The sequence below is a fragment of the Eptesicus fuscus genome, chromosome 12 (assembly GCF_027574615.1).
Source record: "Eptesicus fuscus isolate TK198812 chromosome 12, DD_ASM_mEF_20220401, whole genome shotgun sequence".
NCBI classification, from domain to species: domain Eukaryota; kingdom Metazoa; phylum Chordata; class Mammalia; order Chiroptera; family Vespertilionidae; genus Eptesicus; species Eptesicus fuscus.
In genome coordinates this window covers 35,462,089-35,475,299 of record NC_072484.1, presented here as the reverse complement: position 1 = coordinate 35,475,299, position 13,211 = coordinate 35,462,089, and the positions used below count along the sequence as shown (strand labels likewise).

At 43.2% G+C, this 13,211-nt stretch overlaps 1 protein-coding gene across 2 annotated transcripts in view; it reads left to right on the top strand.

The window, feature by feature from the left end:
- The window catches only part of LOC103293341 (ubiquinol-cytochrome-c reductase complex assembly factor 1), a 127,716-nt gene that overhangs the window by 43,211 nt on the left and 71,294 nt on the right, over window positions 1-13,211 (top strand). For both annotated transcript variants that reach the window (XM_008149687.3, XM_028157865.2), the window contains 2 exons: window positions 1,089-1,161; window positions 7,583-7,640. In XM_008149687.3, coding sequence (XP_008147909.2) covers window positions 1,089-1,161; window positions 7,583-7,640 — 131 coding nt within the window. The remainder of the gene's footprint in view (window positions 1-1,088; window positions 1,162-7,582; window positions 7,641-13,211) is intronic.

The following is a 13,211-nucleotide window of genomic DNA, read 5'->3' as shown; positions in this document are numbered from 1 at the left end:
GGGAGTTGGACCGGGAGACTGGAAGTTCGATTGCTTGCTATGACGTGTGCTGACCACCAGGGGGTGGCGTGGAACAAAGGAAGGCCCCGGCCAGCAGCTGGCAGCCTGAGCTGGAAGGCCCTGATCGGCCTTGATTGCCAGCCAGGCCTAGGTACCCTATCTGTGCACGAATTTCATGCACTGGGCCTCTAGTTCTTAAAAAAAAAAAAAAAAGTAAATTAGCTGCTATAAGCCTTTTGTTGATGTGCTAGTTTATTTAGTTGTATCCTTAAGGAAATATTTTGAAAATCTCTACCTGAGAAATACCTGTTTAGTTAGTACTGAGTTGATCTTCAGACCTACAATTCAATTCTTAAAAGAACTTATTTTTTTATTTTTAGATTTATTTTCATTAAGGCATAATGTACATATAATAAATATACAAATCTTAAGTATACATCTCAGTGAATAGATTAAAACCACCAGTAAGATCAAAATTTTACGTATATTCTTAATGCTTTGGAGAATAGTAAAATGTCAGTCCTGCTATATTTTATATTCATTAGAAGCTCTTATTTATAAACACAGTCTCTGTTAATCAACTAGGGAAATACAGAAAAAAATGACCTGTCCTCCAAAGGAAAAAACTCACTCATGGAATAGGTAGTTGTGCCTCTGAGGAAAGATCGAAGGATTATGGCTTTTACTTGTTTGTTTAATTGATTTTGGTCAGGAGAATGGGTAATTTTTATATAAAGGATTTCAGATGAAAAAGAGCTAATGTGGCTGATGCTGTACAGTGGTTTAGAGGCTTACATGTGGTGAAATGGGCTTGACTTAAAGGAGAGATTTTATTTAAATATTGGAAAAACCTTTTTGACATTTTCATGCTAAAGTCCTAAATGTGCAACTTGTGTGAAGTCTGTATGAATGAGTAGCTTTAAGAGTAGAGATAAGTATCTGTGTTTGTTTAGCTATTAAATTATGTAGAGACAAGTTTGCATCCTTCCTTCTAGTTGAAGAAATTTAAGGATCTGTGACCTATGCCTAAGAGCAATAGAACATCCACTTGGTCATGTCATGAGTTTGGTTTTGTTTTCTTTGTCTAGAAGATTAAGATTGCAGCCCTACGAATGTATACTAGCTGTGTGAAGAAAACTGACTTCGAGGAATTCTTTCTAAGTAAGTTACTGTTTTCGATAGTTCTAAAAAGGAAAACGAATCTACTTTTTATTTTTATGATTGTGTCTTAATAGGATTGATTTTTTTAAGTCACTAATGAAATCATTTTTTCTTCACAACATGTGTAATAAAAGCTGCTATTTTTTCCTTTTAATAGAATAAACAAAGACCAGAAGAACCCTATAAATAAAACATTTTAACTGTGTAGGGAAAAAAATCTAAAAATTTGAGTAATACAGCAATTTTTAACCTTTTTCATCTCATGATACACATAAACTAATTACTAAAGTTCTGCAGCAGACCAAAAGACATTTTTTGCTGATCTGACAAAAAAGATGGGTATAATTTTGATTCATTCACACCATGTGTCATTTTTTTGACAATCCAAGGGGAAAGAAGTCAGTGCCCCTGACTAAATAGTCATTTTCGTATGTGTGTTTTTTTTTAGCTGTATTTAATTAATTAATTATTTTTTATTTTTTATTTTTATTGATTTCAGAGAAGAAGGGAGAGTAAGAGAGAGATAGAAACATCAATGATGAGAGAGTCATTGATTGGCTGCCTCCTGCACGCTCCCTACTGGGGATCGAGCCCACAACCCGGGCATGTGCCCTTGACCAGAATTGAACCTGGGACCCTCCAATCCATAGGCCGAAGCTCTATTCATTGAGCCAAACCAGCTAGGGCTGTTTGTGTGTGTGTGTGTGTGTGTTTTTAAACCAAATGCAAGTTTTGTTTATTTTTACTATTTATATTATAAATTTAAAAATATCATAATAAGTTGTCATCCTGATTTAGTATCCACCTTCCATTTATTAGTTTTTAAAAGAATAGTTTACTGATTTTTAGAGAGAGGGGAACGGAGGAGGGGGTAGAGAGAGAGAGAGAAAGAAGGAAACATCAGTTGGCTGCTTCCTACAACACCCCTAAACCCCTACTGGGGTTGGAGTCTGTAACTGGGACATGTACCCTTGACTGGAAATTGAACTGGCAACCTCTTAGTGTAGCAGTTGCCAACTGGTGGTCCATGAGTTCCGAAAGGTTGTTGACCGCTGGTTTAAGGAAACCTTTGGAGCAGCAGTTGCCAACTGGTGGTCCGTGAGGTCCGAAAGGTTGGCGACTGCTGTCTTAGTGCACAGGATGACACCCAACCAAATGAGCCATACTGGCCAGGGCTATTTCTTATTTATTCATAGTAAAGAAAGTAAACTTTCCTGCTTCTTTTAATCTTTAATAGTTTCTCATTTTGGGAAAAATTAGTCTGAAAGGAAAAAATTCTTTATCTGATGAAGAAACTAATAATATTAGTAACTGGATTTTTCTTAAATATTAGTAACTGGATTTTTCTTAAGTAGCTTCCTGAATCCATGTGCTTACGTATTTTTCATCAGATTTTAAAACCTCATTCTAAGACACCTATTTAATATTTGATTCAATAAATAACTCACATTTATTATAATTATTTTGAAATGATGTTTGCTAGTTATCTTTGTCTTAGCCAGTCCTCATTATTGAAAATTCTTGAGTTAATATTAGAGTATTGAATAATGAGACATATTTAAGTTCATTTTTGTTTTGTTTTCAGAAACAGTTGAAACTTAAAGAGGCTAAGTAATTTGCTCAAAGTTGCATAGTCAAGCCTTGACCCTATGTCATCTGGTTTAAAATCCAGGCCCTGGATGGTTTGGCTCAGTGGATAGAGCATCAGCCTGTGGACTGAAGGGTCCCGGGTTTGATTCCGATTAGGGGCACATGCCTGAGTTGTGGGCTTGGTCCCCAGTGGGGGGCATGCAGGAGGCATTCAATTGGTGATTCTCTCTCATCATTGATGTTTCTATCTCTTTCCCTCTCCCTTCCTCTCTGAAATCAATTTTAAAAACATTTTTAAAAACCTGGTATTAAAAAAAATCTTTCAATATAAAAGCCTAAGCGACCATTATGACTGGAATAACCAGTTGACCAGTTGCTGTGATGCGCCACCAGGAGCTGCTCCCTGGTGGTCAGTGTGCTCCCACAGGGGGAGTGCTGCTCAGCCAGAAGCTGGGCTCACGGCTGGTGAGCGCAGCTGCCGTGGCATTGGGAGCCTCTCCCAACTCCGTGGCAGTGCTACCAAGTGGCGGTGGCAGGTGCAGTGGGCTGGGATGAGCGTGAGTGGTGCAGCCCTGGCCCTGGCTTGGGCTCCTCCCTGGCCGCCTGCCGTTTGGCACCTGCTACATCCCTCGGGGGATGTCTGACTGCCGGTTTAGACCCCAACACCCCATCCAGGGGTCCCAGATTGCTAGAGGGCACAGACCAGGCTGAGGGACCCCTCCCCCTATGCACGAATCCATGCACCAGGCCTCTAGTAATCCTATATAATAAAAGGGTAATATGCAAATTGACCCCAACGGCAGAACAACCAGAACGACCACTGGACCAGTCACTATGAGGCGCACTGACCACCTCTTGGTCCCTTTCCCAGCTGGCAAGCTCCGATTGCCTGATGGCCACCCGCAGCAGGGGCGGGGTCAGCGAGCGGGCAGGAACAGCCGACCTCTCGGTCCCTTCCCCCGGCCGTCAGGCAACGATCACCCAGTGGCGAATGGGGAACCGGGTGGGTGGCGGTGGGGGGTGGGGCCAGCTGCGGGCAGCTGAGGAAGATGGCCCTGATCGCAGGACAGGCCTAGGGACCATACCCGCGCACCAATTTTGTGCGCCGGGCCTCTAGTAATAAAATAAAATGCAGGAGTTTTCCCACTATACGCATTATTTGTGATCGAATGTAACTGCAAATTAGAAATTGTAATTTATCTAATCTTTTGATATTCTATTATACTTATATAAGAACTGCTTATGAGATGTTCTGTTAGTATAGTAAATTGTTGTTTATATATATTAAAGTGTGTATATCTCAATGGGCTTTGTCCTAACTTTGTCCATTGAAGTAGTTAACTAGGGAGGCAGTATATTTTTCAATGACACCACTCTGACTTCAGATTTTCTAAGACTCAATTTGAGAATTGCTTTTTAGAACCATAGAGTATTCATTTGTATTATGCTCCATCTTTGTCATTTTTGGGTAGATTACATTTTAAAATCAAACCGAAGAAATTAAAAACTGTGGCTAGTGAGTAATAATAATAAAAAAGCCAATCTGAAAATACCATTTGTAGGCAGATAAAGAATATCTATAAAATAATGAGACTGACTTTTTTTGCATGTTAGATTCTAAAGAGTAGGCCAGACAGGTTTGGGGTCAAAGAAGAGAGTGTGTGTGTGTGTGTGTGTGTGTGTGTGTGTGTGTGTGTGTATTACACCTTTCAAGTGGCCATTGGTCCCTTGGGTTTTTGGTATTTTAGGGCTTGACTTTTTAAAGTTCTGAGAGTTTAGTAATTTTTTAAAAGGATAGAGAGCCTCAGGTAGCTTATCAGTGTAATCCTCACTCCAACAAAAGTGAGGCCAGTGCTATTTCAGGAAGATTGTATAAGAATGAATTATTTACCTGCAGTGTACTTGAAGTAAACAATATGCATATCAGCCTCTTGGACAGGCCCCCATAAAATGCCAAAGTAGACTCTGTCATCTCAGAGCCACAGTATTCAAAGATCTTGATCCAGAGAGCTAGATATTGGGGATTCTGACTGGTGAGATACCTTAGCAGCTCACGGTTGTGCATAAATGATCATACCTTCTGTGAACAGGCAGTGCTTTGCTAACTGGTCTTTTTGAGATCAGTTCTATTATGAAAAGCACTTTGGATCAGAGGTGGCCAATCAGTAAAGTTTGTGTTTAATTCCATACTGCTGTCTGCAGACTGTTTTGTTGTTAGGCCTTAAGAGATAATACTTTCAGAAGAAACTCTTTAATGAATGAGTCAATGATTGAAGTTCATCATTTTTTTGACACAGTCTTAAATTAGTGAGTTTTTCCAAAGATAATTTAACTTCTAATGTTTAAATGACTCACTGAAAACCAACAATACTGAATATGTATTGAGTATCTATTAAATATAATCATTTTGCTAAACATTTTACAGGCCTTATTTAATCCTCACAAAAATCCTATAAGGTAGGTTCTCTGTTCTCCCCATTTTTATAGAGAAGAAAACTGAGGCACTGAGAGGCTACTAGTAAGTAACTTGACTCAGAGTCACATAGTGACTGAGAGGTAGTTAAGGTTTTAAATCAAGCAGTTTGACCCCAGAGCCTGCATTAAAAAACAACTATATTAATTATTTAATTTTTTCCAGTTTGGTGTCGAGGAAGAAAGTACTAATCTCAGAAATAATGCACTGAGTGTTTATTGGAGCAAGTGTGATTATGGCAAAAGACTCCACAGCAGGTTTTAACTTTGAAGTTTTTAAACTCATTTCATTGAGCTAAAGAATCTGCTGTGTTTTTGTGTTATTCACAGTCAAATATTCAGTGGTCTTGTTTTTTAGGGCTTTACACTGTGGGTTTCTGTTTTGACCCCAATGGATACAGAGAGTCAATCATATACTAGCTCTTTTCCCATCCTCAGCCCTGAGCCGACCCCCAGAAAGGAAAATTGTGACCCACGTCCAGCTGCTGGCCTGTCTGTCTGTGCTTTCCAACCCAAGAACTGATTCCCTCTCTGAGAAAATTGGAAAGGCTCCTGGAGGCTGCTGAGAAGCTTTGATCTAGAGGTAGCAATTGAACAGATTGTCCTTTAGAAGCAGCCAAATTTCATTTTCCAGATTGAAAGACAGACTTCCAAGAAAATTTTTCTTTTTAATGTTTTGTTCTAGCATCCAAAAAAGACCCAACTTCAGATCCGGGCTTGAGAGTTTCTCATGGCTATTCTTGTTCTAGGTGGAGGGTGGTTGGCCCACTCTCAGATGGCTTGTGTCTTAATAGCTGTATGGCCAGCCAGGCCAGCCTTCACCTCCCTCCTGCTGAGCTTCAGGAGGAAGTCCACTTGACAGCTGCTGGGCACCTCCCAATAAGCTCACCAGAATATTTTGGTGTCACTTTGTGACAGACCTGGACTTAAACCCCAACCCAGCCACTAGCTCATTAATATTGTGGCTGCCCGCAAGTTACTTAGCCTTTTTGAGCCCATTTCCTCATCTCTAGAATGAGGATTATAATGCCTCCCCTCAGGGATAAAATGAGGATTAAGTGAGATAATATATTGATGTGACCAGAAGTGGACCTGGCATGTAGTATCGGCCCTTAGTGAATGTTAGTTTCTGATATTAGTATTAGAGAGACAGTTGACAATTAAGACCACAGTATCTGACATCAGGCAGATCTGAATTTGATCCCACATGTCTCATTTATTTCATAGCTGTGACGTTGGGCAATTGTCCTGATCTCTCTAAGAGTCTGTTTTCTCACCTATCAAATGGGGATAATATCAATATCTACTTCATAGGATTGTTGGGAGGACTCATTGAGCCAATGAATGTAAAATACCTATTATTAATGTCTGGCACACAGTAAGCCCACAATGAATTATAGCTTTTTATTATTATTGGTGTGTTAGTATACCTCACAGAGGTCCTGTTCTGTGTTTTCTCTTCTAATAACTCCTATTGGTTATCTAGTACATTGTGTACTTCATTGTTTCATGAAAGGCAGAAGATTCCACTTATTTCTTGAGTCATTGCTCCATAGGATAGATTCTGTCCTCTGATTCTCTTTTTTCTTTATCCTCTTGCTTCAGCTTTTCTCCCCATCATGTAATAAGGAGAGTACATTCAATGAGGGACCCCCTCATCCAGTCAGAGGCATTTCTTAGAGATCTGAAAATTGAGAGGCTTGGATGCCTGAGCACTGACCTGATTTTTGGTATCTTAAACCAAGGAGAAGTCCTACCAAGTTTTATCATTCCTGGAGGTGATGAACAGCCTTTTGTTAGAAATGGTCTGATTTCTTATTCAGCTACAGCTTCCTAGATCCCATTTCTTTCTCCTGATTATTTATTTTAGGTGAATCATACTGGGTCACCCTTAAGGAAAGGAGACTAGAAGAACTTAAGACTTCTCAGTGGGGCTCAAGTGAAAAAAGCCTATGCTTAAGTGGAATAGACAAGGTGTTGTCTGCCTAGTTTTCCAGAAGAATTTGAGAACAGGAAGGGAAAATAGCAGAATTACATGGAAGTTGGAAGGAACCATCAAAATCATTTAGGCCACTTATACAAAGTGAGAAAACTGAGGCTCTGAGAAGAGAATTGATTTGCCCAAGACTGAACTGCAAGGCGATAACAGGGACTAGAAGGCTGGTTGTCTCACTACATTCAATGCTCTTTCAACTTGTGGTCTTGCCCTGTGGTTCCCCTGGCCTACTCTGATAGTGTAATCAGAAAGTACTATAACTGCCATATATTTTAGTTGAACAAATTCCTACCAGTATTTAAAATATAGTCAATATTTCTCTGCTGGAACCATACATATTTATACTTTATTGTTATTTTCTAGGGTGTCAGATGCCCGATACATTCAATTCATGGTTTCTTATAACTCTTCTTCATGTCTGGTAAGTGAGCAATTTAAGTGAAGTTGCCAAGTATGTTTTCTTCAAATGCTGCTGATTTGTAACTTATAGCCTCCACCAGGGCTGATTATATGAAATGGCAATTGTTCAGACATTAAAAACTGTTCTTTCATTTTAATAATTGGTATCTTGAAGAACATTTTTATTAAAGGTCAAAGCATAGTTCCAGAAAGAAGCTAATATTTGTAGGATTTTCTCAAAGAACATCTAACCCAGTGAACAATTCTATCAGTATCTCTAAGAGACTCTATGAGCTTAGATGGAAAGTTCTTTCCCTTGGCTGTTTTAGGAAAGTTCACATTTACGTAAAAGTGGTTTGAATTGTGAGAATCCGTGGTCATTTTCATTGCTGGTCATCAGAAACCTATAACAAATTATAGCACTGACATTTACGCCTCTACCTCTAAAATGTGCATACAGGTTAGATTCATGCCAGGTTTGTTGCATGTAAAAATATTTAACACCTTAAACAGTATATTTTTTCTTCAGCTGCAAAATAAGTAGCCAAAAAAAATTAATTTTTCATCTAATGTTACACAGTATTAAAGGTCAGAAGGATATAGGAGAGACATTGAAGTGGGGGCTGGGGAATGTATTTATTGAACTGCCAGGTCTTGGGAAAGTAAATTCTGGAGAACTAAGTTTACTACTTTGACCATAGTGAGTATCTGAGGAACGTGGGGAATGGTTGCCCTGTCAAAAGGACCCTTGTTTGAGACTCCCTTCAGCTGAGCTTTGCATCACAGAACTGACTACTATATAAAGACTTTTTGGTTTTGATCACCTCTGAAATATTTCTTCTTCTGAGCTCAGTCACTGAGATTGGCTAAGGGACCTAAGGTAGCAGTTCATTTTATGTTATTATTTTTTTAAGCTGGTAGTTTATTGCATGCACACTGTCCTAGGAAGTTTGTTGGAAGCTAGCAATAGTTCTAAGAAGCTCACAGTCTAGTGAGGGAGATAAGACATGTACAGTGGTCAGTTGTAAATTAATGGCTAAGTTCTATAATAAATCTGAGTATGTAGTGCTTATGGGATCACAGAGGAAGCCACAACTATCAAAAACTTTACTAGTTCTACCTGTTTCTTTGAAATATACCATGTCTTTTAAATCAGGCAGCTGAGAAGGCAAATTACCTTCTGTCTGAATGGTGAAGGTTAGGAAAAGCTTCAGGGAGGGAAGCTGGATATAATGAGAGAAAAACTACTTTTTCAAGAGGGACTGCAGAGGTGGCACTGTGGAATTACTCACTGGAAAAGTGGGAGGATTGAGAGGCTAGGCTGTTCCCAGAGGAGCTCAAAGATAATATTCAGAGGCTGTATGAAAGACTCTTTATTGCCCATATAGTTAGAGGTATCAGAGTGTTAGAGGGAGTGGATGGCAAAATAAAATATATAATCCCTGTGACCACATCCCAAGGTCAATACCTGACTAATAGCAGCTGGGAGAACCTTGAAACTACTTGCAGTTCTTTTAAGTTGACCACCGTTTCCAAACATGTCTGCTGAGTCTTCCTTGCGAGGTTGGTTTAATTTCTTAGAGCAGTGGGGAGTACCACCACCAGTTAAGTGGGAGGAGGGAGGCTGTCTGCTTCAAATCTACCCTTGATTTCCCCTCCACCCTGCCTCCCTTAGCTCTCATGATCTGCAGGCTGGTGGAATGAATCAGTAGCTTTTCAGTTTGAACCAGCAAACTCTGAGTGAGGACCTACTGTGTGATAAGGATTGTTGGGTATTGGAGAGAAGGATAGGACATGGTGTGCACCTTTCAGGAAACTTAGTCTAGTGGAAAACAGATGTCAAGTACAATTGCCTGTAATGGATGACAGTGAAACAAGTGATGTGCCCAAGGTAACAGCAGGCACTATGCAAGCACAAGGAGGTGTGACTAAATCCAGATTTGGTGGTGGCGGGGAGGTGGGGGCTGTTGGATAAAGAGTGGCTCTGGCATCTAGCTGGTTTGGCTTAGTGGATAGAGCATTGGCCTGCAGACCAAAGGGTCCTGGGTTTTATTCTGGTTAAGGGCATGTACCTCCGTTGTAGGCTCCTCCATGGCCTGGGCCCTAGTCAGGGCACATGTAGGAGGCAACCAATCGATGTGTTTCTCTCACATCGATATTTCTCTGTCTTTCCCTCTCTCTAAAAATCAATGGAAAAATATCCTCGGGTGAGGATTTAAAAAGAAAAAAAGAAGAGTGGCTCTGTGGTAGAAGTGACATTTGAGATGCACCATGAAGGGTGAGGAGAATTTCTGTCAGATAAGAGGTGGCATTTTATTTATTTTTATTTTTTTAAAAATATATTTTATTGAGTTTTTACAGAGAGGAAGGGAGAGTGATAGAGAGTTAGAAGCATCGATGAGAGAGAAACATCGATCAGCTGCCTCCTACACACTCCCCACCGGGGATGTGCCCGCAACCAAGGTACATGCCCTTGACCGGAATCGAACCTGGGACCCTTCAGTCTGCGGGCCGATGCTCTATCCACTGAGCCAAACCAGTTAGGGCAAGAGGTGGCATTTTAGGTTGAGGGGATCTCAAAAGCAAAACATAGATCATAGATAAGAACATGGAAAGTGAAATAAGCCAGACACAAAAAGACAAATATTATATCACTAGGGGCCTGGTGCACGATATTCGTGCACTGGGATTGGGGGGTCCCTCAGCCCAACCTGCCCCCTCTCACATACTGGGTGCCCTCAGGGGATGTCCTACTGATGGCTTAGGCCCGCTCCCCACTCTCCTTTGTGGGAGGCAACCGGGCTGATCAGGGGAAGGCACCAGCCCCATCACCCCACTGCTGCAGCCACTACCAGTCACCACAGCCACGAAGGTGTTTTCATCAACACGGACTCCAGTCCCTTCACCAAGAAACAATGACAACTTTCTTTAGGGAGGGAGAGACAGAGAGAAACATCAATGTGAGAGGGACACTTTGATTGGTTGCCTCCTGTATGAGCCCTGACCATGGGCGCCAGGCTGGGGGGCATGCAGGGACCCCTGGGCCGCACGCAGTGGTGGCCCCCAAGGGTCTCCACACACCCCAGAGGCCAGCAGCCAGCCCCCCATCATGTGCGCCAGGCTGGGGGCGTGGAACCAAACTGCCTCTTGGTGCTGGAGCATTCCCAAGCGGCTGGGGGCACTATGGTGACAGGGGATGTTTCCACCCCGCCCCGCCCCCAGCTCTTTCGCTCCTGCACCTATAGGCTCAAAGTGGCCAGGGGGCGTTCTGGGAACCCTGCCACTCAGGACCTAAGCAAGGGGCCTACAGGCTCAGACTGGCCTGGGTCCTGAGGATGTTTGCGGGACCCAGCCCCTTGGCGCCTGCACCCTTAGGCTCCAAGTGGCCAGGGGGCATTCTGGGACCCTGCCCCTCAGGACCTAAGTGCAGGCCTACAGGCTCTGATCGGCCTGGGTCCCGAGGATGTTTATGGGACCCAGGCTGCTCAGGACCTAAGCGCAGGCCTACAGGATCTGAGAGGCTTGGGTCTGAAGGATGTTTTTCAGACCCCAGACTGCTGCAAGTGTTTGGGGGCGGGAACATAGCGACACGGGAATGTTCCCGCCCCGCCAAGGCTCCCAGTGGCCAGGGGGCCGTTCTGGGGCCCCTGCCACTCAGGACCTAAGCGCCAGCCTACAGGCTCTGAGCAGCTTTAGGTCCCAGACCCCAGACTGCTGCAAGTGTTTGGGGGCGGGAATGTTCCCACCCACCAAGGCTCCCAGTGGCCAGGAGGCGTTCTGGGGCCCCTGCCGCTCAGGACCTAAGCGATCCGCCTGAGTCCGGAGGATGTTTATGGGACCCAGGCTGCTCAGGACCTAAGCGCAGGCCTACACGATCTGAGAGGCTTGGGTCTGAAGGATGTTTCCCAGACCCCAGACTGCTGCACGTGTTTGGGGGCGGGAACATTCCCGTGTTGCTATGGCGACACGGGAATGTTCCCGCCCACCAAGGCTCCCAGTGGCCAGGGGGCTTCTGGGCCCCTGCCACTCAGGACCTAAGCGCGGGCCTACAGGCTCTGAGTGACTTAGGTCCCAGACCCCAGACTGCTGCAAGTGTTTGGGGGCGGGAACATTCCCGCCCACCAAGGCTCCCAGTGGCCAGGGGGCGTTCTGGGGTCCCCGCGGCTCAGGACCTAAGCGATCCCGCCTGGGTCCAGAGGATGTTTATGGGACCCAGGCCGCTCAGGACCTAAGCGCAGGCCTACAGGCTCTGAGCAGCCTGGGTCCAGAGGACGTTTACAGGACTCAGGCTGCTCAGCACCCGCATATGCAAATTAACCGCCATCTTGTTCGCTCTGATTGGCTGTGGGCGTATCGAAGGTGCGGTCAATTTGCATGTTTGGGTATTATTAGGTTAGATTCCACTTCTGTGAAATACCTAGAATAAACTAATTCATAGAGACAGAAAGTAGATTAGAGGTTATCAGGGGCTGAGAGGAGAAAGGAATTAGGAGTTACTCTTTAATGGTAAGGCATTGTTTGGTGTGATGATAAGTTTTAAAAGCAGTGGTGATGGTTGGGTAACATTGTTGATGTAATTAATGCCACTAAATTATACACTTCAAATGGCTAAAATGGCTAAATTTATTAGGAGGATTAATGGATTCACCCCAAGTCTGTGGAGAAGCTGTGTTCTTCTATCCCTTTTCTATTAGCCTGAAGCTCCAAGGAGGATAACCAAGAGATAGCCAAATCCAATGTTATAAACTCAGTGGACTTGCTAGAGATATATAGGGATTGAAATGCCCTGTAGGTGGTAGTGTGTGGGAGAGGTGGTGAAGCTTAGAAAGCAGTCATTAAAGTAGCAAGAATCCCTCCCCCCCAAAAAAAACAAAAACAAAAACAAACAAACAACAAATCGCCTAATAAACAGAATACCCTGGCAGTGGGCTTTCCAGAAAGCTTGCTTGGGTTCCCAACTGTGGTGGCTTCCTGCTGGCTCTTAGAACAGGGGCAGGATTGCTCACATCCTGTTAGTTCCCTGGAGAAGGTGTTGATCTTTCCCTTATCCTGTCTTCTTTCTCTGGTTCCCAAGTTTTTCTGTGTATTGGGATTTAGGATTGGGACTCCTCAAGAGGGCCTTTATCAGTTGTGTATTTATGTGAACTTGAAACTGCAATGAGGAGGTGTCCTTTGTCTTTGCTGAACAGGATTAGTATTGACTATAGCTGCTGAAAAAGTGCTGAGAGAGGTTGCTATCTGGGCTATCCAGTATCCCCACAAGGACTTGATAAAAACAGGCCTCCTCCTCTGTGCCCTGTCTTGGTCAGTGGCATTATGATCCATTCAGGTGCCCACACCAGAAACCTGGGAGTCCTCCTTGACTTTTCCCTCACTCCCATCATCTGGTTAGTCACCAGTCACAAATTCAAACTTTTTTAAAAAAATAAATCTTTATTGTTCAAATTATTACAGATGTTCTTCTTTTTCCCCCCCATAGCTCCCCTCAACCCGGTTCCCACCCCACCCCATGCCCTTACCCCCCACCACTGTCTTCATCCATAGGTGTAAGATTTTTGTCCAATCTCTTCCCGCACCCCACACCCCCTCCCCC